Raw genomic sequence first — 22,688 nt, forward strand, 5'->3', positions numbered from 1 at the left:
GTGTTTTACAAATCAACATGTTACGCAGTTGTGTTTTACAAATCAACATGTTATGCAGTTGTGTTTTACAAATCAACATGTTACGCAGTTGTGTTTTACAAATCAACATGTTACGCAGTTGTGTTTTACAAATCAACATGTTACGCAGTTGTGTTTTACAAATCAACATGTTACGCAGTTGTGTTTTACAAATCAACATGTTACGCAGTTGTGTTTTACAAATCAACATGTTACGCAGTTGTGTTTTACAAATCAACATGTTTGCAGTTGTGTTTTACAAATCAACATGTTACGCAGTTGTGTTTTACAAATCAACATGTTACGCAGTTGTGTTTTACAAATCAACATGTTACGCAGTTGTGTTTTACAAATCAGCTACCTTCGCAAATTTAACTTGCAAGTCAACAAGCTGTTTGTCTGCAACTGATAAATCAACAAGCTATTTACATATAGGTCTTACTCTGAAATCAACAATATGTACGAATATTACTTACAAATCAACAAGTTCAGCGTATGCAAAGGGGCTTGGTGTCAGTAAGCCTGGGATCATGACGCCGAAACGTTTGGAAATCAAGAAGGCGTTAATGGTGTATACATGAATGGCAAAAAGAAACTGTAGAATGTTTACGATCTTTGAGGGATTAGGGATCAAGGGCGAAGTCTTGCGCAACTCCTGTGTCCAAGATGAGCCCCGATGACATTTATCTTATATTCTTATGTTGTTGTTTTCTTCAGACATTTAGCTTGCTGGGCATGAATGCCAAAAATAGGGACTGAGATAAAGCTGGTGGATGAGGGGAAAACAAGTCGTTTGTAAACAGAAAGCCTCGATGCAATATTAATGGATGTTGTTTGTTTTTTCATCCGTAGTCCTGTGTGCACTCTCTTTAAAGACATCAGAGAGAGCGAGAGAGAGAGAGAGAGAGAGAGAGAGAGAGAGAGAAAGAGAGTGAGAGAGAGAGAGAGAGAGAGTGAGAAGGACGGTGAGATAATGAGTGAGAGAGAGAGGGAGGGATTGAGGGGGAGACCAAGAGAGAAACAGAGAGACAGACACAGAATCAGCCAAAGAGCAGTTTTGACTGGAGTTTGCTGCACATCGGTGTAGACGCTACAAATCAAACCGTAGATAAGTAATGATTAAAAACAAAAGTGTGGATTGTTCGCTTGAGCAATGAGTGATCGACTCTTTTGATCACGCCAGGTAGTGGCGGTAGGTGGTGGAAGCAACGATGATAGTTGTGGGAGTTGACTGCAGTAATTTGGTGATCTCTCAATGTTATTGAACATAGAGAATACTACATGGCTTGCTGTGTCGTACCAGATTTACACGAGTTGGTTTTTTGACTCACATGCGAAGCAAAAGTGAGTCTATGTACTCACCCGAGTCGTCCGTCCGTCCGTCCGTCCGTCCGGAAAACTTTAACGTTGGATATTTCTTGGACACTATTCAGTCTATCAGTACCAAATTTGGCAAGATGGTGTATGATGACAAGGCCCCAAAAAACATACATAGCATCTTGACCTTGCTTCAAGGTCAAGGTCGCAGGGGCCATAAATGTTGTCTAAAAAACAGCTATTTTTCACATTTTTCCCATTTTCTCTGAAGTTTTTGAGATTCAATACCTCACCTATATATGATATATAGGGCAAAGTAAGCCCCATCTTTTGATACCAGTTTGGTTTACCTTGCTTCAAGGTCAAGGTCACAGGAGCTCTTCAAAGTTGGATTGTATACATATTTTGAAGTGACCTTGACCCTGAACTATGGAAGATAACTGTTTCAAACTTAAAAATTATGTGGGGCATATGTTATGCTTTCATCATGAGACACATTTGGTCACATATGATCAAGGTCAAGGTCACTTTGACCCTTATGAAATGTGACCAAAATAAGGTAGTGAACCACTAAAAGTGACCATATCTCATGGTAGAAAGAGCCAATAAGCACCATTGTACTTCCTATGTCTTGAATTAACAGCTTTGTGTTGCATGACCTTGGATGACCTTGACCTTGGGTCAAGGTCACATGTATTTTGGTAGGAAAAATGTGTAAAGCAGTTCTTAGTGTATGATGTCATTGCTAGGTTTAGTTACCCTAAAGGTCGAGGTCAAGCATGTGAGTCGTATGGGCTTTGCCCTTCTTGTTAAATATTGAACTGCGAGCGAAAGCGAGCTGTTCACTATTTGAAAAAGCAACGAGTGTAAATCTGGTACGACACAGCAAGCCATGTAGTATTCTGTTTATCCTACATACTGTACTTACGTGTATTTTACTGAAAATGTCTTGCAGACGAGGCAGCTAAATTAAAGACGCTTGTTTTGGAACCTCGATCTCTTCTAAAGCCTCGTGCAATCTATTACGTCAAAGCAAAGAAACGTCACTCTGAAAGTGTGGCGTGACGTGTTAGTTCTAAAGATTCATCGAGGGTAATTAGCGAGCGCAATTTTTGTTTCTATAATGACGTTTGTCTCGGTGACTTTGGCATCATAAGCAGTGGAAAAACAGGTCCCTGCCAGACTTGCTTGACATGACCTCATTTACATGATATACACACGTGTGATTTGAACGATTATTATCTCACGGGTGTCTCTCTCACGTATGTAGGATAAATGCATTTATATGTCTTGGCTTACTGGTCGTCAGAGTGTCCGCGACGTGAAGAAAAATGTCAGGAGAGCTGAGTTGCTTCACTCATATTGAGCTCTTACTTCTTCTTCTTCTTCTGCGTTCGTGGGCTGAAATTCCCACGTACACTCGTGTTTTTGCATGAGTGGATTTTTACGTGTATGGCCGTTTTTACCCCGCCATTTAGGCAGCCATACGCCGCTTTCGGAGGAGAGCTCTTACGATTAAAAAAAACCATACCGCCCGTAGGCTGTTCGCTATTTTTCTATTTTCCTTTAGGTTTGAAAAGTATAGTCGAACCTGCCCTGGCGACCACCTCCCGATAACGTCCACCTGCCAACTAAGACCACCTAAATTATTCCCGACGAGTTTAGTTTTTTTCCTCTTTATATATAATTTGCCTTTCCATAGCAACCACCGTTCTTAAGACCACTTTTGGCCGGTCCCTTGTGTTGATCGTCTCCTCCGTCGTTCTGGTACCAAGCTGCATGATGTCTCCTTAATCGAATGTAGTCAGGACCACGCTGCACAGCCGAGTACCACTCGACTAATCTTGAGGTTGCGGGGACAACGAACGAATGTTCAGTACGGAAACGAGACGAAGATGACGTCATTTTCCCCGTCACAGAGTATCGTACGGCCGTTCTGCCCCTCATGGAACGGTCTTCCGGGGGACGAAGTGGGACCAAATGGGACGTTACACCGTCCACTTTCAACTTTCAGACGAGCAAAGTGACGTTTTTGTTGTCTCAGGTCCCTTTTTGGTATTGTGTCGCTTTCCTCGCAACCTCTATCGGCTCTTATGCATGACGTAGTCTTCTCGATGAATCTTTTATGAGTGCCCGTTAAGGAACCGTACTTTCAGCGTGCTTCTTGTCCCAGGCGCTCTTCTCAGTTGTACTGGTTTCGGCAATAACGGAATATGTGTTTATCGTCCACTTATCTCTCTCCTAGTTTGTCATAGAAGAACAAAGGGTCCTCTTGGGGATTTCGGGGAAACATTTCCAGTCGGCATATTGATGCCAGTGGCATATGAACTATCATTTAGACTGGGTTTTTTTTCCTTTTCAGCAATACAGTGGTCGCCGCTTAATAAAACCACTTCTGGACCGACGAAAAATGGCTTTAATAAGCGGCGGATTTATTAACCGGCGGTCCAGGAATACGTCATTTTCGAAAGAAAAAAAATCTCTTTTGTTTACGTCACTCAGTCACTTTCTTTCGTCATTTACACTTGTTTGAATCTAAACAAAACTTCACGAAGGATGTTGAACTTTTGTTTTAATTATGTACATGTACGTGTACTTTGATCACTTCGGTACATCAATAATTTCACTGTCACCGTCACGAACCATTACTCGTCAGAGAAGAACGATTTTATGAGTGTTTGTTTGTTGGTCGTCTTCCACATCAGAACAAGATAATATGAGTTTTAGTCACAAACTACGTGATTTCTCTGAGAAAACTGGCTTTAATAAGCGGCGGGTTGGTTTTATTAACCGGCTTTTTCTAATACATAAGATATAGTGATAAATCCGGACCGTCTGAAATCGGCTTTTATAAGCGGCTGGCTCTATTAACCGCGGTTTTATTAAGCGGCGTCCACTGTACCACCAAAAGTTCGTTTATTTCCAGAAGTTCTTTAAGACTATTTTAAGCGGCCAGGATGTAAAAATGATGTCTGAATTTGCTTTTCTGTTGGCTGCACATCTTTTGACCCCGCGAACAGAAGCAGTGAAATCATTCCCATGATCTTAGCCCTTGTTGTTACGTTCCTGGAAGCAGTTAAAGTGACCATCAGGCAGAATGGTGCCCGTAGTATGCTAATTATTCTAATCTCTCAGCTTGTGCGAGTTTTGGCAATCTCTCTCTCTCTCTCTCTCTCTCTCTCTCTCTCTGTCTCTCTCTCTCTCTGTCTCTTTCTCTCTCTCTGTCTCTTTCTTTCTGTCTCTCTCTCTCTCACTCTCTCTCTCTCACTCTCTCTCTCACTCGCTCTCTCACTCTCTCTATCACTCTTTCTCTCTCTTTCTTTCTCTCTGTCTCTTTCTCTCTGTCTCTCTCTCTCTCTCTCTCTCTCTCTCTCTCTCTCTCTCTCTCTCTTTCTCTCTCTCTTTCTCTCTAACTCTCTCTCCTGGGCCATCACAGAAGTGTGTCAGGAGTGTGCTACTTATTCCAACTCAATTAGCGTAGCGGGGGCTGGCAACAATGCTATTTCCTTGTTACTGTTTCGTCCTCTCCGCAATCATTCTAAGGCCAATTCTGAGAGTCCAGGAAGAATGATGTCAGGAGATCATATTGCTAATACAGTAAGACTAATTCGATTCGTAGGATACTTCGATCGTCCAGCCCCCCTGCCAGGCACTATGATACAAGCTCCGATTCTACGATACAAGCTCCTAGGGGCCAGTCCTGCTTACGTTTGTTGTTGCTGTCCTTTTTCATGTTCTTTACTTTATTGTCCTATCGCTAGGAAATTCGGATCGCTCTCTCCCCATTGGAAAGCTAGCAGGAACACAGGTTTTTTTCCTGACTTTGACCCGGGATAAGTACAAACAGCTAGTTAAAGGAATTTGCTTTTTCAGCTTTCCTGTTTATAATATAAACTCTGTAATGTTACCCCTATTTTAAGACTTCCCTTTTTAAGATCTACATTTTTTTCTGATTTGATGAGGTCATAAAAGGGGGGGCTGCATTGTATTCTGATTTTCAAACATCAGCAGCCTAGCTGCTTTCTGAGCCATTTTGGGAATGTTCAGCAGTAATGATTTTGCACATTGATGGGTGTCACGTGCAAAATGTATTGAGACTCACACACACACACACACACACACACACACACACACACACACACACACACACACACACACACACACACACACACACACACACACACACACACACACCTTTTAAACCAAAAAAGGTCACACTCTCCGCAGAAATGTTGTTGAATGTTTTTCATGTCACACTCAGCGCCCAAGTGGAAGGATGCTCTAACCTCATGTAAAAGCCTGCAAAGCCGGAAATATGGTGGTTTACATGATGGTTTTCGTGAGAAGGAAAATGTTTTACATCATGGTTTGCGTAAGAAGGAAGGTGGTTTATAGCATGGTTTGCATAAGAAGGAAAGTGGTTTATAGCATGGTTTGCATAAGAAGGAAAGTGGTTTATAGCATGGTTTGCATAAGAAGGAAAGTGGTTTATAGCATGGTTTGCATAAGAAGGAAAGTGGTTTATAGCATGGTTTGCATAAGAAGGAAGGTGGTTTATAGCATGGTTTGCATAAGAAGGAAAGTGGTTTACATCATGGTTTGCATAAGAACGAGAGTGGTTTATAGCATGGTTTGCATAAGAAGGAACGTGGTTTATAGCATGGTTTGCATAAGAAGGAAAGTGGTTTATAGCATGGTTTGCATAAGAAGGAAAGTGGTTTATAGCATGGTTTGCATAAGAAGAAAAGTGGTTTATAGCATGGTTTACATAAGAAGGAAGGTGGTTTATAGCATGGTTTGCATAAGAAGGAACGTGGTTTATAGCATGGTTTGCATAAGAAGGAAAGTGGTTTATAGCATGGTTTGCATAAGAAGGAAGGTGGTTTATAGCATGGTTTCCATAAGAAGGAAAGTGGTTTATAGCATGGTTTGCATAAGAAGGAAGGTGGTTTATAGCATGGTTTGCATAAGAAGGAAAGTGGTTTATAGCATGGTTTGCATAAGAACGAAAGTGGTTTATAGCATAGTTTGCATAAGAAGGAACGTGGTTTATAGCATGGTTTGCATAAGAAGGAAAGTGGTTTATAGCATGGTTTGCATAAGAAGGAAAGTGGTTTATAGCATGGTTTGCATAAGAAGGAAAGTGGTTTATAGCATGGTTTGCATAAGAAGGAAAGTGGTTTATAGCATGGTTTACATAAGAAGGAAGGTGGTTTATAGCATGGTTTCCATAAGAAGGAAAGTGGTTTATAGCATGGTTTGCATAAGAAGGAAAGTGGTTTATAGCATGGTTTGCATAAGAAGGAAAGTGGTTTATAGCATGGTTTGCATAAGAAGGAAAGTGGTTTATAGCATGGTTTGCATAAGAAGGAAAGTGGTTTATAGCATGGTTTGCATAAGAAGGAAAGTGGTTTATAGCATGGTTTCCACAAGAAGGAAAGTGGTTTATAGCATGGTTTGCATAAGAAGGAAGGTGGTTTATAGCATGGTTTCCATGAGAACGAAAATGGTTTATAGCATGGTTTGCATAAGAAGGAAAATGGTTTATAGCATGGTTTGCATAAGAAGGAAAGTGGTTTATAGCATGGTTTGCATAAGAAGGAAAGTGGTTTATAGCATGGTTTGCCTAAGAAGGAAAGTGGTTTATAGCATGGTTTGCATCAGAAGAAAAGTGGTTTATAGCATGGTTTACATAAGAAGGAAGGTGGTTTATAGCATGGTTTCCATAAGAACGAAAGTGGTTTATAGCATTGTTTCCATAAGAACGAGAGTGGTTTATAGCATGGTTTGCATAAGAAGGAAAGTGGTTTATAGCATGGTTTGCATAAGAAGGAAAGTGGTTTATAGCATGGTTTGCATAAGAACGAAAGTGGTTTATAGCATGGTTTGCGTAAGACGGAAAGTGGTTTACATCATGGTTTACATGAAAAGGAAAGTGGTTTATATGATGGTTTACATAAGAAGGAAAGTGGTTTACATCTTAGTTCGCACAAGACGGGAAGTGGTTTACATCTTGGTTCGCACAAGAAAGAAAGTGTTTTACATGAGGAGTACGCTATACTTATTCCAGTCCCATCGTTTGCACCAGTTGTAGAACCTGAAACACTTCCATCCCGTAGAGTACTCTCCCTGTGAATCTGGGACCGGGGCTAAGAGTGCTTGACACTCGCCAGGCTTTCGGCAGATTCCGCCCCTCTTCGCCATCGACTGGCGTGACATCCCATAATTCTGCAGTCATGATGGATGACATGGGAAGAGTCATCCCGCATGCTAACCCGATCAATAGCACTGCATGTCATCTCTGATCCTGATTAGGGGGCCAGGCTTTTACTTGCACGGGAGTTTGTTGGGAAGTGATGTACTTTCGTGCTCAAGTGCAAAAGAGTGGATGGTTTTACCACCTTTTTTGTCGTTCACTTATCTGGTTAACGTGATGAATTAGCGCGTACTTGTAATGGTTGATTGTTCCTTGATCATGTACACATAAAAAAGCTGTATGATATATCGACGTTTTTTTTAACCTTTAGCTTATGATAATAAGCTTTATATATATATAAGGATAAGCCTTATGAAATATACATACGATTGTTTTAACCTGTCCCTGCAAAAACCTAGCTTAATCCTTTTCTACTTGATCAGCGCAAATTATTTTTAACATTCAAAATCACATTAGCTACAAGTTCAATGTCATTCAGAGGAATAATCAGGAGTATATGTCATTTACAGGAAGAAAACAAATCATGTGAAGGTATAGCAAATACTTGTATCTCCGTTACACAGATAGCTTATACTGAAATACTTGTTGTTATTCATATTGCACAAGTGACATACGTTGACGTCTCTCTACCGTTTCTATTTGTAAAGGTCAAACGGCCGGGGGAAACAAAATGTCCTCTCTGTTCATACAGTTTTTGCATCATGCATATATATCAACATTAGCGGATGCAACAACAACAACAAAAGGAAACGAAAAAAGCCAATGGCAACGCGTTGTATTTTCTTGCCATCCCGATAATGACATAACCGATCTGTTCTCCGGGCGACATTTTCATGAGGACTTTTTTGGCGCAAAAAATGACAGAAGTATGGGTCCTGCTTATTCTCTTGATATTTCACGAACTTGATGTGCATATCATCAGTGTCAACGCCAATACTGTTGCCGTTTTTTTCATGGAGAAGGGAAGGGGGGGGGCTCAGTAGGTGTGGGTAAAGGATAATATGATATGGGTGAAGGGGGTGGGGGTGGCGGTTGCGGGGGGGGGGGGGAGGTTAGTGCCAAAAGGGCAATGGCTTTTAAGTGAACTATTTGTGGACAGTTTGTGTGAAACACGTCAAGTCTATGCTACAGCTTTATCGAATAAGCATTGATCTCAAGACTAGTGCATCAATGCTTCGTCTGACTTTATTTTTCTCTCTCTATGTCTCTCACGCACGCACGTACACACACGCACACACACAAACACACCATACAATAATAAGAATCTCTCTCTCTCTTTTCTCTCTCTCTCTCTCTCTCTCTCTCTCTCTCTCTCTTTTCTCTTCTCTCTCTCCTCTCTCTCTCTCTCTCTCTCTCTCTCTCTCTCTCTCTCTCTCTCTCTCTCTCTCTCTCTCTCTCTCTCTCTCTCTCTCTCTCTCTCTCTCTCTCTCATCATATTGCCTGAAAACTGAGTATGACAGAGGAAGGTGTCAAAATAAGTCATACAAAACTTCTTTCAAACCCTCTTTCTTGCAAGTGTTGCTGTTCTATCCACCTTCAAGCGATCAAACTGAAAAAAATAATCCAGAAGCCTCTTCATTCTATTAATGGAAATGTCAGGATCTAATGTAGGCCTTCAGTGTCGGCCAGTGTACTAGTGTAGGCGTTTGCGTGAAGTCGGTCCGAGGACTTCAAACAAAATCGATTTTAATTGTCAAAAGCTAGCTGTAGACGTACGCATCCAATGTGTTTCTATACTTTGCTTGCCACTTAAAATGTGAGGAAGATGGCAGGAGATGAACTCATGATTGCAAAGTAAATAGTCCGTGTTGGAAAGAAATGTCATCAAAGCATGTGATCAAAGCATGTGATCAGGCAACGCAACAAAAGGGAAAGCAGTGTTCGAGCCGGAGGCTATATCGCGTTGCATGTACATATTAGGAATTTCTTATCCCTTCGCAAAAGTTCACGGAGCGGGGAGGGATGGAGAGAGATGAGGGGGGGGGGGAGGGGGAGTTCACTTTTCATAGAACTTTAAGCCTTCTCGGTTCTCACCCAAATCACAACCGCAAGCATCATCAAGTTAATCATGATTTTGTCCATAGTGATTGTCCGCAGTGAGACATTTTGATCATATCCCACGGGACGAAGGTAGAGATGTGAGGCCTGGAGTACGATAGTCGGATTACTGAGAGTAATTACGGTAGGCTTAAATCAATGTTATTTGTCTGGCCTTTTAGAACGGAATGGTTATTCAAATAGTCTGATAGAAAGACCATCCTCAGGCGATTTAAAGTACATGTCATGTCATTTATTATTTGTTACCAACCACACACACATACACACACACGCACGCACGCACGCACGCGCACACACACACACACACACACACTCTCACACACACACACACACACCCCTACACACACACACACACTCACACACACACACACACACACACACATACACACACACATACACACACACACACACACACACACACACACACACACAATATCACTTGTACATCGACCCATTTGTCTTTTAACTGAGAAATATGAGAAAAAGAACGGATCAGGAAGTATTGTGTTTGGCGGTGTCAAACGCGGTTGCAAGGGCTGGTTGTTGGCCTTTTCGTTTCCCATGGTCGACTTCTTTCATACGTTTAACTCGATGTTAACAAAAACTCCACACAAAAACTACAGATAATTCGTGCCAAAGATTATTTACTTTAATTCAGCAAGTATACTTTCTCCGGTGAATACCGAACAGGTCATTATTCTCATCGCACGAGGAGAAAAATGCAAATTTTCCTTTACTATTAAACAACTAATATTTTCTGTCACGTGTGATATATATTCTTGATATCCCACGAGGAAACCTTTCAGAGGCTGTCCGTTGTGTTATATGTGTGATATATCCCACGAGACCTGTGATTTCGGGCAGTGTTCTGGAGATTTAGCATTGATTTTCTTGTACTTTGTAAGCGGGAGGGATGTATTTAATAATACAAGTAGCGAGGGACTTTCTGATTCTGATAACTCGACGTTGACCTAAATCTTTTTGTCTGGATTTCCCACTTTTGTGTGGTTTGTGTGAGCAGTATGAAAGATTTCACGAGAAAACAAAATGTAGTTTACTGGAGGTTGTCCGAATTGGATGTGTGCGTAGGCGTGTGGTCACTGCAATGCAAGCCTTTAGGATCAGCGTTAGAATGTTTTTTTGTTTTGCAATTTTACATTTGAATAAATCTTACTGTACGCAATATTCTTCACAAAAAGGACTAAATTCTAAACAGACAAACACTTCTTTTTTTCTTCTTCTTCGTTCATGGGCATTTTTACGTGTACGGCCGTTTTTACCCCGCCATTCAGACAGCGTACGCCGATTTCGGGGGACAAACACAAAATTAACTGTATACCGACCACCACGCCTCACCCACAAACACCCCCTCACCCATCCCCCCCCCCCCCCCCCCCCCCCATCCCCCCCCCCCCCCCGTTTCCACAACCCCCGACACACACACACACACACACAAATGGGAAAAACAGATGTTATTTGAATAGATAGATATGGCTTTCAAGCAGTGGCTCAGTACTTCCCGTAAAAGCGGTTGGGCTCACCATCTTAGATCTGCCCAGGCTTTTACATGGGACTAAATCATCCCTCCACTTGGACACGTAACAATAATCAATATCCTGATGGCTTCCATGGCAGAGTGAGAACTTTTTGTAACGAATTTGTCTCTTCTTTTTTTTTTTTTTTTTTTTTTTTTACACCCTAATGTCCGTTTAAGAAACCATATCATCCAACAACAAAAATCGCACTCTGCACGGAAAACACCCTGGCCTTTGATTTTGGGTATGAGAACCGAGGGATGGATGATTTTACTTCATTAAAAATCCTGTGGAGATCTGAGATGGTGGGTGGAACTCTTGACACGAGAAGAACAGCGCCTTTAAGTCAGTTAGATTCTGTACTGACACACTACTAAACCTCACCCCTAAACGCGCCAAAAGTTTCGCAATGCAAACCTATAAGATGGATCTATTTTCTGCCCTCGAGACTGACTGAACCCGATGGCATATGTGGGACGCCCGCAGGATACTAAATGCTGACGTTTTCACTGAAATAGATGGCAAATGGTCGCCCAGCCAGTCGGTCTTGGACTAATCTGAAAGTCTAATGAGCATCTGCTGTCCTAACCTTCGTCTTCTAGTTGTTTCTGTTGCTGAAGCTTGCCAACTTCATGTCGAGAAGGATCCTTTCTCGGTCTCTGGTTGGTTGGGTCCTTCTGTGATTATCTCGGTTTTATACGTACCACTTCCAGAAAAGGGTTTCAGAGTGGAATATTAGCAGAGCAGCGCGCTGCGTGTATGTATGTTGTATAACGTGATAGCTTTCTGTGGTCGAAGAAAGAAGCGTTTGGTAGTTTGGTGGACACATTGCTCGGCTAAGGGCAGCGCAGTAGGTTTCGTTTTCGTGGTAAAGGGATAAACACTAAAGAGAATGTTTCTCAGATTTAAAAGGCTTGATGCCGAGTCTGTGAACTAAACGTTGTGGTGAATGTAGTGCTGGTAGAGCAAAGCAGTCATAGCTTTCGTTTGCTTTGTGATAAGACATGCTTTAGAAACTGTAAAAAGTGCAAAAAAGAAAGTGTAAAAAAAAACCATCCTTTGGGAAGTGTAAATTAGCATTTTTTAGATTGTTTCAGAGTGAAAGAACATACTTGAGAGATTTAAAAAAACTAGCTTCACAAACTATTAAAGAACACACTTTAGAAAGTGTGCATGGATAGCTTTAGAAAGTGAGAAAGAACAAGCCTTGAGAACTGTGCAAAGAACATGGTATAGAAAGGGGAACATAACATGTTTTTAAAAATTGCAAAAGCACACGCTTTAGATCGCAAGTTGTGTAAATTGATAAGCTTGGATGGCATCATAATAACTTCTGTGAATATATAGAACGCTGCAGTTCAAGATTGCTGTTCGTCTATGTATCCGTGAAGACCGTCTTTTGAACCTTAACAAAAAGAAGAGCGACGAACAAACATGCCTGGGTAAGTCAGTGAACTGTGACTACTATTGTTTTGTGTCGAAAAAACGAGAAATATTAAACAAGTGTGGTACTTGCCGAGCGATATTAACACATTTATGATACAGACCGGGGAACCCATACGATTTCTCCGTATTTTGTACGCATAATTTATTTTTTAGATTTTTCGTTTTGTTTTGAAAACGTAGGTTTATTCGTCTGTAGCACAATTCCTACCTCTGCTCAGGTTGATTTTTTTTAATCTGTTGAGGAACCATTTTATCATTGCTTGAATAGCTGTTTGAAACCATTTTGATAAAGGAATGTCAGTTGACGAGGGTTCCACACACGTCATTTCCGCCTACTGGGGGGGGGGGGGGGTGACATGTACCATTGTACCATGTTGTTTTCTAGCACATTTTTGATGTCATGAGAATATGATTATATGTAAACAGGTTCGAGGAACGATTTGGAAACAAAATCGATTACTGATCAGCCATTTGTGACCAGGTCGTCTAATTATCATCGATTAAAGTTTCCATCTTTTTGGAACCTGGTCACAATGGCTGATCAGTAATCGATTTTGTTTCCAAATCGTTCCACGAACCTGGTTACATATAGCTAACCTTAAATGTTGTTGGTTTTTACATTTAGTCAAGTTTTGACTAAATGTTTTAACATAGAGGGGGAATCGAGACGAGGGTCGTGGTGTGTGTGTGTGTGTGTGTGTGTGTGTGTGTGTGTGTGTGTGTGTGTGTGTGTCTGTGTGTCTGTCTGTCTGTCTGTCTGTCTGTGCGTGTGTGTGTGTAGAGCGATTCAGACTAAACTACTGGACCGATCTTTATGAAATTTGACATGAGAGTTCCTGGAAATGATATCCCCGGACTTTTTTTTCTTTTTCTCGATAAATACCTTTGATGACGTCATATCCGGCTTTTTGTAAAAGTTGAGGCGGCACTGTCACACCCTCATTTTTCAATCAAATTGATTGACATTTTGGCAAAGCAATCTTCGACGAAGGCCGGACTTTGGTATTGCATTTCAGCTTGGTGGTTTAAAAAATGATGAATGAGTTTGGTCATTAAAAATCTGAAACTTGTAATTAAAATTGTTGTTTTTGTAAACGATCCAAAAATAATTTCATCTTATTCTTCATCATGTTCTGATTCCAAAAACATATACATATGTTATATTTGGATTACAAACAAGCTCTGAAAATTAAAAATATGAAAATTATGATTAAAATTAATTTTCCAACATCGATTTAAAAACAATTTCATCTTATTCCTTGTCGGTCCCTGATTTCAAAAACATATATATATAATGATATGTTTGGATTAAAAACAAACTCAGTAAGCTAAAAAGAATAGACATACAGAAAAGCGTGTTATCCTGCTCAGCGCGACCACTACCGCACTATTCTGCATGGCTTGTCGATTTCACTGCCTTTGCCACGAGCGGTGGACTGACGAAACTACGAGTATGTGGTCTTGGTGAAAAAAGCAGTGCGTTCAGTTTCATTCTGTGAGTTCGACAGCTTGACTAAATGTTGTTATTTCGCCTTACGTGACTTGTTTTGTTTTGTTTTTCCGATTTCGACATCGTTGGATGACAGTTGAAGGAGAGAGATCACACACACACACACACACACACACACACATACACACTCACACATACACACACACACACACACACACACACACACACACACACACACACACACACACATTGTCCTCTGGTCGTTTCAATCACCCGGGAAACAGACAGGCTGTGTATTTCTGAAGTTCGTGTGGGTCTGCTGCGACCGATGTGTCCAAGTGTTCTGCACGATTTCTGACGCACCAGGGGGGAATAGTGTATGTCCAGCTTTGCTAACGAATAGTTGATACAATGGAACCCCCCCCCCCCTTTAAGACCCACCAATTTAAGACTCCCCCCCCCCCTTTTTTTAAGACACTGCCTTCTCAGATGTTCTGTTCATAGCCTCTGTTAATTTACCTCCATTTTAAGACTCCCTCGATCCTTTTTAAGACCTGATTTTCTCAGATTGTTGAAGGTCTTAACAGGGGGTTCCACTGTAACCATTACTTCTTTGCCCGTCGAGGGAAGGCATTGGCTTATTTGCTAACTGCGATGTCTGCCTTGTTTCCAAGAAGTTGTCGATGTCCCCTAGCTGGCCCTAATATACGCTGGTGTGATCAACAACAAACCGCAGATATTCGTTTTGCGTCAGCAAAGGTCTCAGTTTTACTCCTTTTTATATTTAGTCAAGTTTTGACTAAATATTTTAACATCGAGGGGGAATCGAAACGAGGGTATGGTGTATGTGCGTGTGTCTGTGTGTGTGTGTGTCTGTCTGTCTGTCTGTCTGTCTGTGTATGTGTGTGTGTGTAGAGCGATTCAGACCAAACTACTGGACCGATCTTTATGAAATTTGACATGAAAGTTTCTGGGAATGATATCCCCGGACATTTATTTTCTTTTTTTCGATAAATACCTTTGATGACGTCATATCCGGCTTTTTGTAAAAGTTGAGGCGGAACTGTCACACCCTCATTTTTCAATCAAATTGATTGAAATTTTGGCCCAGCAATCTTCGACGAAGGCCGGACTTCTGTATTGCATTTCAGCTTGGTGGCTTACAAATTAATTAATGACTTTGGTCATTAAAAATCTGAAAATTGTAAAAATTAAAAATATAAATTTTTAAAACGATACAAATTTACGTTTATCTTATTCTTCATCATGTTCTGATTCCAAAAACATATAAATATGTTATATTCGGATTAAAAACAAGCTCTGAAAATTAAAAATATAAAAATTATTATTAAAATAAAATTTCCGAAATCGATTTAAAAACAATTTCATCTTATTCCTTGTGGGTTCCTGATTCCAAAAACATATAGATGTGATATGTTTGGATTAAAAACACGCTCAGAAAGTTAAAAAGAATAGAGATAAAGAAAAGCGTGCTATCCTTCTCAGCGCAACTACTACCCCGCTCTTCTTGTCAATTTCACTGCCTGTGCATCGAGCGGTGGACTGACGATGCTGCGAGTATACGCTCTTGCTGTAAAAATGCAGTGAGTTCAGTTTCATTCTGTTAGTTCGACAGCTTGACTGAATGTTGTAATTTCGCCTTACGCGACTTTTTTTTTTTTACCTGAACAATCTGAAGTAGAGGAAGTGCCGACTGTCATCTGAGGAAACGCTTTTTTGACCTACAGATCGCGTTGGTTTTCTAGGGTGATTATATAGTACGTATATATGCGTTGTAGATAATCATTAGCACTACTTTGTTACTGTATTCTCCGCCGATAAATGCTTTGACAACTTTCCTGCGAGTGCTGGTTTTAAAGAAGTGCCAACAGACGCTGTTGTGATCTACAATTCACTGTATTCTTCTGGATTTCTAACGCGTTGTAGAACATCCTTTCTTCGTTGTGTGTCAGCAAAGGCTTTGGCTTGTTACTTGTAAGAACTGGTGGAGACATCCAAGATGTGCCGACAGTCTCCAAACATGATCCAACATCACTAGAAACCGTTGTGCTTGATAGTTAACGCCTCGGAATCTCGAAGGGCGATCTGTCGTGCATTTTCAATCTTTCTTTGAACTAAGACTGGACTTGCGAAACTCTGTCTTTGATTTAGCTAATTGGATGGCTGCAGGGTTTGTTTCTTCTGAACGCTTTTGCAATTTAAATTTCATGACGTTGCAAACTCTCTGCGCCTGAAAACAGTTTGATATTGTGTGCATCCTCTGTTATTGGCGGGACAACTTTGGGAGCTCGGAATTCTGTCCGGGACTATGTGAACCTGGGAGCTGCGGTTTCTTCCCTGGCAAACACTGCTGTAATCTTTATAGGACAATTACAGCTGGTCAATAAAGGTAGCGTGTGCGACGAACACTTTTTTGTATTTGATCAACTGGAACTATTGGGACGTTGATTCTAAGGATACAATCATGTTTACTTGCAGGTAAGATAGTTGGTCACATCTTCATTCCTTTCGGAAATCCGAAAACAAATAGATTACCAGCGTGCCAAAATTCCGAATACAAAAACAAGAAAGGTATTTTATTGGAACGTTGAATTTATGAAAGTACAAAACATTACGTTTACTGATCTTCGACCCAGCAGTCTTTGAAGTTTTTTTGTTTGTTTGCTTAACGCCCAGCCGACCACGAAGAGCCATATCAGGGCGGTGCTGCTTTGACATTTAACGTGCGCCACACACAAGACAGAAGTCGCAGCACAGGCTTCATGTCTCACCCAGTCACATTATTCTGACACCGGACCAACCAGTCCTAGCACTAACCCCATAATGTCAGACGCCAGGCGGAGCAGCCACAAGATTGCCAATTTTAAAGTCTTAGGTATGACCCGGCCGGGGTTCGAACCCACGACCTCCCGATCACGGGGCGGACGCCTTACCACTAGGCCAACCGTGCCGGTCTAGTCTTTGAAGTGGACATACAGACAAACACTTATAATAGAGAAATAAACGTATCTGATAAGTTGTCCAGAAACTTGCTCACAAGACACAAGCTTCTAGGTCGAAGATCAGGGAACGTAACGTTTTCTATCGCCAAAGATTAAACGTTCAAATAACATACCTTTCTTGTTTTTTTAATTTATAATTCTTCATTCCTTTCGGTGAAAGCTTTTGTGTCCATCTGTATGTTTTTCTGTCTGTCCCTCTGTCCGTCTGCCTGTCTGCCTGTCTCTCTGTCTGTTTACGTTGCTACACCGTGCTCACAATCCATGTTGGATCTGATCCATTTTGTGGCGTTCATCAATTGGACTAAAACAGGACAGCATGCACCTCTCTCTATCTCTGTTCCTCTCTGTCCCTCTCTCTGTCCCCCCCCCTCTCTCTCTCTCTCTCTCTCTCTCTCTCTCTCTCTCTCTCTATCTATCTATCTCTGTCCCTCTTTCTGTCCCTCTCTCTCTCTCTCTCTCTCTCTCTCTCTCTCTCTCTCTCTCTCTCTCTCTCTCTCTCTCTCTCTCTCGACGCTAGAAGGTAACCTTCAACAATTTTTGGACGTAGTAACGCAGGGAAGGAATAGGATCAAGAATTAGCATCAGAAACGGACTTGCACAGGAACGAAAGAGAGAGAGAGAGTGAGAGAGAGAGAAAGAGAGAGAGAAACCACCAGGGTGATGCATAATTCATTCATCTGTTGTTGGATGGTGGTCGGCCTCGTACTGTTTGGTGCCTCTGTGGGGATTTGCTTGCTACTGTCTGCTGAACTCCAAGAACTAAGTTTAGCTTTGGTGCAAAGATTGTCAGGAGAGAAGAAGATCCCTCTCGGCGACATTTTTACTGGGCTTCAGTATTTCACAGCAGACACTGGCTATTGTTTTGTGTCTCGCTTTTGCTTAACACGAGGCGACGGTAATATCTTTCAGTATTGCACTCATCTATTTTATTAAAGACACGGGGTAATATCTTCAGTGTCACACTGTTACGTGACTCGAGGCGAGGGCAATAGTTTTCAGTATCCCAATGATTCATTTCACCACAGACACGGGCTAACATCTTTCATTGTTGCACGTTTTGCGTTACACGAGGCGAGTGTTATATTTGAGTATATCCCACTTTATACATTTTTCAATGTCGACCCTTTGCAGTAACATCGCAGAGAGGTAGACCTGGCAATGAAGTGTTTTGTGTATCACCGTGTCAATAGTTTCCTTTGTTGTCCTTTTTCATCGCAGAGCGGTTATGACGGAGGCGGAGCTCGATGGACCTCGCTGTAAAGTGTAATATTTGTTTAAATCCACAGTAGTATATTGTTCAATGTTGTCTGATTGCAGTAACATCGCAGAGCGGTTACGACGGAGGCGGAGCTCGGTGGACCTCGCCATGAACATCTACCCTGGAGACCTGCTGGTGCAGGAGCACCACAAGAAGCTCATCAAGCGGAACACCATCGCCGACTTCTATGCCGGCAGGTCGCCCGCTGACGGCCCTGGTGTGCCTCCTGATGGTGAGTGGAATGGTTTTGTATGTTAAGTTTGGTGGTTAGGTTTGTGTTATTTTTGTTGTTGTTGTTGTGATGGTGTTGGAACATTGGTTGTGTTTGTTTAGTTTTTGGTTGTTGTTTTTGTCGTTGAAGATGTTTTGGTTGTTGTTGTTGTTGTTTTTGTTATTGTTGTTGTGTGTGTGTGTGTGTGTGTGTGTGTGTGTGTGTGTGTGTGTGTGTGTGTGTGTGTGTGTGCGCGTTTGTGCGTGTGTGTGTCTGTGTGTGTGTGTGTTCGTGTGTTCGTGTGTGTTTGTAGTAGTTTTCGGGGGGGGGGGGGGGGGGGGGGGATTATTGCAGTTGTGTTGTCAGTGTTTAGTTTTGTTTGTTTAGTTTTGGTAAGTAGCTTGATTATGACTCTCTCTTCTTGCAGACGTGTCAAAAAAAGGTCGGCAGCCATTTTCCCTCTTGAAATTAGTAAGTGACTTGAACCTCTCTCTCTCTCTCACTCTCTCTCTCTCTCTCTCTCTCTCTCTCTCTCTCTCTCTCTCTCTCTCTCTCTCTCTCTCTCTCTCTCTCTCTCCCTCTCTCTCTCTCTCTCTCTCTCTCTCTCTCTCTCTCTCTGTTGATGTTTAGTGTGTGTGTGTGTGTCTGTCTGGCTGGCTGGCTGTTTGTCTGTCTGCCTGTCTGTCTGTCTGTCTGTCTGTCGGTCTGTCGGTCTGTCGGTCGGTCTGTCTGTCGGTGTGTCTGTCTGGCTGGCTGGCTGTTTGTCTGTCTGTCTGCCTGTCTGTCTGTCTGTCTGTCTGTCGGTCTGTCTGTCGGTCTGTCTGTCGGTCTGTCTGACTGTGTCTGTCTTTGTGTGTGTCTGTGTAGTCTTGTACTTCCTGACGTCTTAAGTCTGGTCACGTTTTCTTTGGATGGTCATTGCTTGTTGTCTCATGAAGTGTAAACCTTATATTTTGATGTTATTCCGTCAGGGTTCACGTGGACTTTCAGTGATTTGCGTGAGTTGACGCGCACCAACAACTATTTCGCTCTGCAATACGGCTAAACTGCGCATTGCACACACAAAAATGCAATATTTACGCAATATGTTTTGCAATGAGTAGGACACGTGATAGTGTTTAGACAATTATCTGCATCAATATTTGCTGACTTCCTGTTTCTTTTTGTTTCAGATGAAGACACGAAGTAAAGAAAACCTGACGCGGTTGGATGACATTTTGCGTCGCCTGAAACCGTCCGAATTCAAAGACAATCATCTTGCAGCATATAAGGTAGGATTTTTCTGCTGCAACCCTATTTTTCTGCTGCAACTCTATTTTTCTGCTATAGAGTTTTCTGCTGCAACTCTATTTTTCTGCTGCAACTCTATTTTTCTAGATATTTTTCTTTTCTTTGAACATTAATACAGGCAGTGTGAAGTTAAGTCTTCAATAGTGTTGTTTGTATTGTTCATTTAATGGTCCTCTTTTGCTTTTTGAGTCCGCCCCGTGATCGGGAGGTCGTGGGTTCGAACCCCGGCCGGGTCATACCTAAGACTTTAAAATTGGCAATCTTGTGGCTGCTCCGCCTGGCGTCTGGCATTATGGGGTTAGTGCTAGGACTGGTTGGTCCGGTGTCAGAATAATGTGACTGGGTGAGACATGAAGCCTGTGCTGCGACTTCTGTCTTGTGTGTGGCGCACGTTATATGTCAAAGCAGCACCGCCCTGATATGGCCCTTCGTGGTCGGCTGGGCGTTAAGCAAACAAACAAACAAACAAATCAGCCCTGAAAGTCCAACACATGGTGTACTCGCCTTTGGTTGGTGATTCTGAAAATGTACTAGCCAGAGAGCAAACTTTACAAGCCAAACCAACAATTTATTTCAGCAACTTTACTCGCATTTGGCGAGTAGATAAACATTTCTACTTGCCAGTTACATGTTTTCACTCGCCATGGCGAGTAAAATACTCGCCACTTTCAGGCCTGTCAATTCAAAGCATCTCCTTTTTTTCTCCGAGAAAATAAGGAAAGCTCTATGGCTCCTTTAAGCGCAGACTGGCCAGAGAAACCAGCATCTGGAAGAAAACACACATGCAATCAAAATCTGCTTTGTTGGTTTTCCCGGACCAATTTAGCTCGTCGGCCAATTCCTGGGCAATTTTCTATGGATATCGTGTTCCTTGTTTCACAAGGTTCTGCTTTGGTAAAATGAGCAGGCGAGAAAAGCCAGCCAAATTTAGAAATTGCTGATTGTGTCTCAGTTTATCCCCATGCCATTTGTGATTTCTGTCTCCGTGTGTCGTTCTGTCTGTGTGTTTGTCTGTCTGTCTGTCTCCGTGTGTCGTTCTGTCTGTGTGTTTGTCTGTCTGTCTGTTAGATTCTGTCTCTCTTGTTTGTCAATCTGTTAGTCTTGCTCGCTCGCTCGCTGACTCTGTCTGTCTGTCTCTGTCCGAGTGTTTTTCTGGCTGTTACTCTCTCTCTCTCTTTCTCTCTCTCTCTCTCTCTCTCTCTCTCTCTCTCTCTCTCTCTCTCTCTCTCTCTCTCTCTCTCTCTCTTTCTCTCTCTCTCTCTCTCTCTCTCTCTCTCTCTCTCTCTCTCTCTCTCTTTCTTTTTTTCCTTCCCCCTCCCTCTGTCTCCCTTCCTCTCTCCATCCCCCGCATCCCTTAGTTCCTCCCTCTCAAACACAACACACGTCTTCCCCCGGAAGAGAAAATGACAAAAAGAACCATATCAATTTCCAGACATTTATACAGTGCTAAGAAACGGTATTTACAACATATGAATCATTGGTCGAGACCATAATTGTATTCTTCATTCAGTGTGTATTCAAAAACCTGACCAACATTCCTTTGTTCGTTTGACATATCAACACGACAACAGTGCCCCTTCCCCACCCTTCTCATCTGCCTTAGCGGATCTAAAACGCGAAATGCAGAGCACTGGTTTTTTAACTAATGTATGAATAAACAGAAGAAATAGCAGGAAGGTGTTGAAAATGACCAGAACAAAACCAAATCCTTGTTCGGTTGTTGTTGTTTTTCACGCTCATATGTTTTCCTTTCTTTTTTTCACGTCAATAATCTTGCTTGCGTCGGGCTTAGCGTCTTTTCATTTTAGTTTGATTGCATGTTCTTCTCCTCCCGTTTTATGTTACTGTCCCACTGTTGTGTTTTCTCGCCTGGTTTGGGCTCTCGTTTCTTCATTTCCGGCCTGGGAAGAACGTGTGCTTGTGGCTGAGTCACGCGTGCGACTCTGAGTCTGTGGTGGGAGTTTTTCTTCTGTTTTTTATATTTAGTCAAGTTTTGACTAAATATTTTAACATCGAGGGGGAATCGAAACGAGGGTCGTGGTGTATGTGCGTGTGTGTGTGTGTCTGTGTGTCTGTGTATGTGTGTGTGTGTGTGTGTAGAGCGATTCAGACTAAACTACTGGACCGATCTTTATGAAATTTGACATGAGAGTTCCTGGGTATGAAATCCCCGAATGTTTTTTTCATTTTTTTGATAAATGTCTTTGATGACGTCATATCCGGCTTTTCGTGAAAGTTGAGGCGGCACTGTCACGCCCTCATTTTTCAACCAAATTGGTTGAAATTTTGGTCAAGTAATCTTCGACGAAGCCCGGACTTCGGTATTGCATTTCAGCTTGGTGGCTTAAAATTTAATTAATGACTTTGGTCATTCAAAATCTGAAAATTGTAAAAAAAAAAAAAAAAATTTATAAAACGATCCAAATTTACGTTTATCTTATTTTCCATCATTTGCTGATTCCAAAAACATATAAATATGTTATATTCGGATTAAAAACAAGCTCTGAAAATTAAATATATAAAAATTATTATCAAAATTATTTTTTCGAAATCAATTTAAAAACACTTTCATCTTATTCCTTGTCGGTTCCTGATTCCAAAAACATATAGATATATGTTTGGATTAAAAACACGCTCAGAAAGTTAAAACAAAGAGAGGTACAGAAAAGCGTGCTATCCTTCTTAGCGCAACTACTACCCCGCTCTTCTTGTCACTTTCACTGCCTTTGCCATGAGCGGTGGACTGACGATGCTACGAGTATACGGTCTTGCTGAAAAATGGCATTGCGTTCAGTTTCATTCTGTGAGTTCGACAGCTTCTTGACTAAATGTTGTATTTTTGCTTTACGCGACTTGTTTATTCTG

The 22,688-nt window shown here is 41.7% G+C and overlaps 1 protein-coding gene across 1 annotated transcript in view; it reads left to right on the forward strand.

Annotated features, from left to right (window-relative positions):
* LOC138963675 (pleckstrin homology domain-containing family G member 7-like) overlaps positions 1 to 22,688 on the forward strand; it is a gene marked incomplete in the record, with an annotated part of 110,215 nt that overhangs the window by 79,823 nt on the left and 7,704 nt on the right. The window contains 3 exon segments of the mRNA XM_070335523.1: positions 18,382 to 18,554; positions 18,961 to 19,004; positions 19,706 to 19,804. Coding sequence (XP_070191624.1) covers positions 18,382 to 18,554; positions 18,961 to 19,004; positions 19,706 to 19,804 — 316 coding nt within the window.

This window comes from Littorina saxatilis, linkage group LG4 (genome assembly GCF_037325665.1).
Source record: "Littorina saxatilis isolate snail1 linkage group LG4, US_GU_Lsax_2.0, whole genome shotgun sequence".
Lineage (NCBI taxonomy): Eukaryota > Metazoa > Mollusca > Gastropoda > Littorinimorpha > Littorinidae > Littorina > Littorina saxatilis.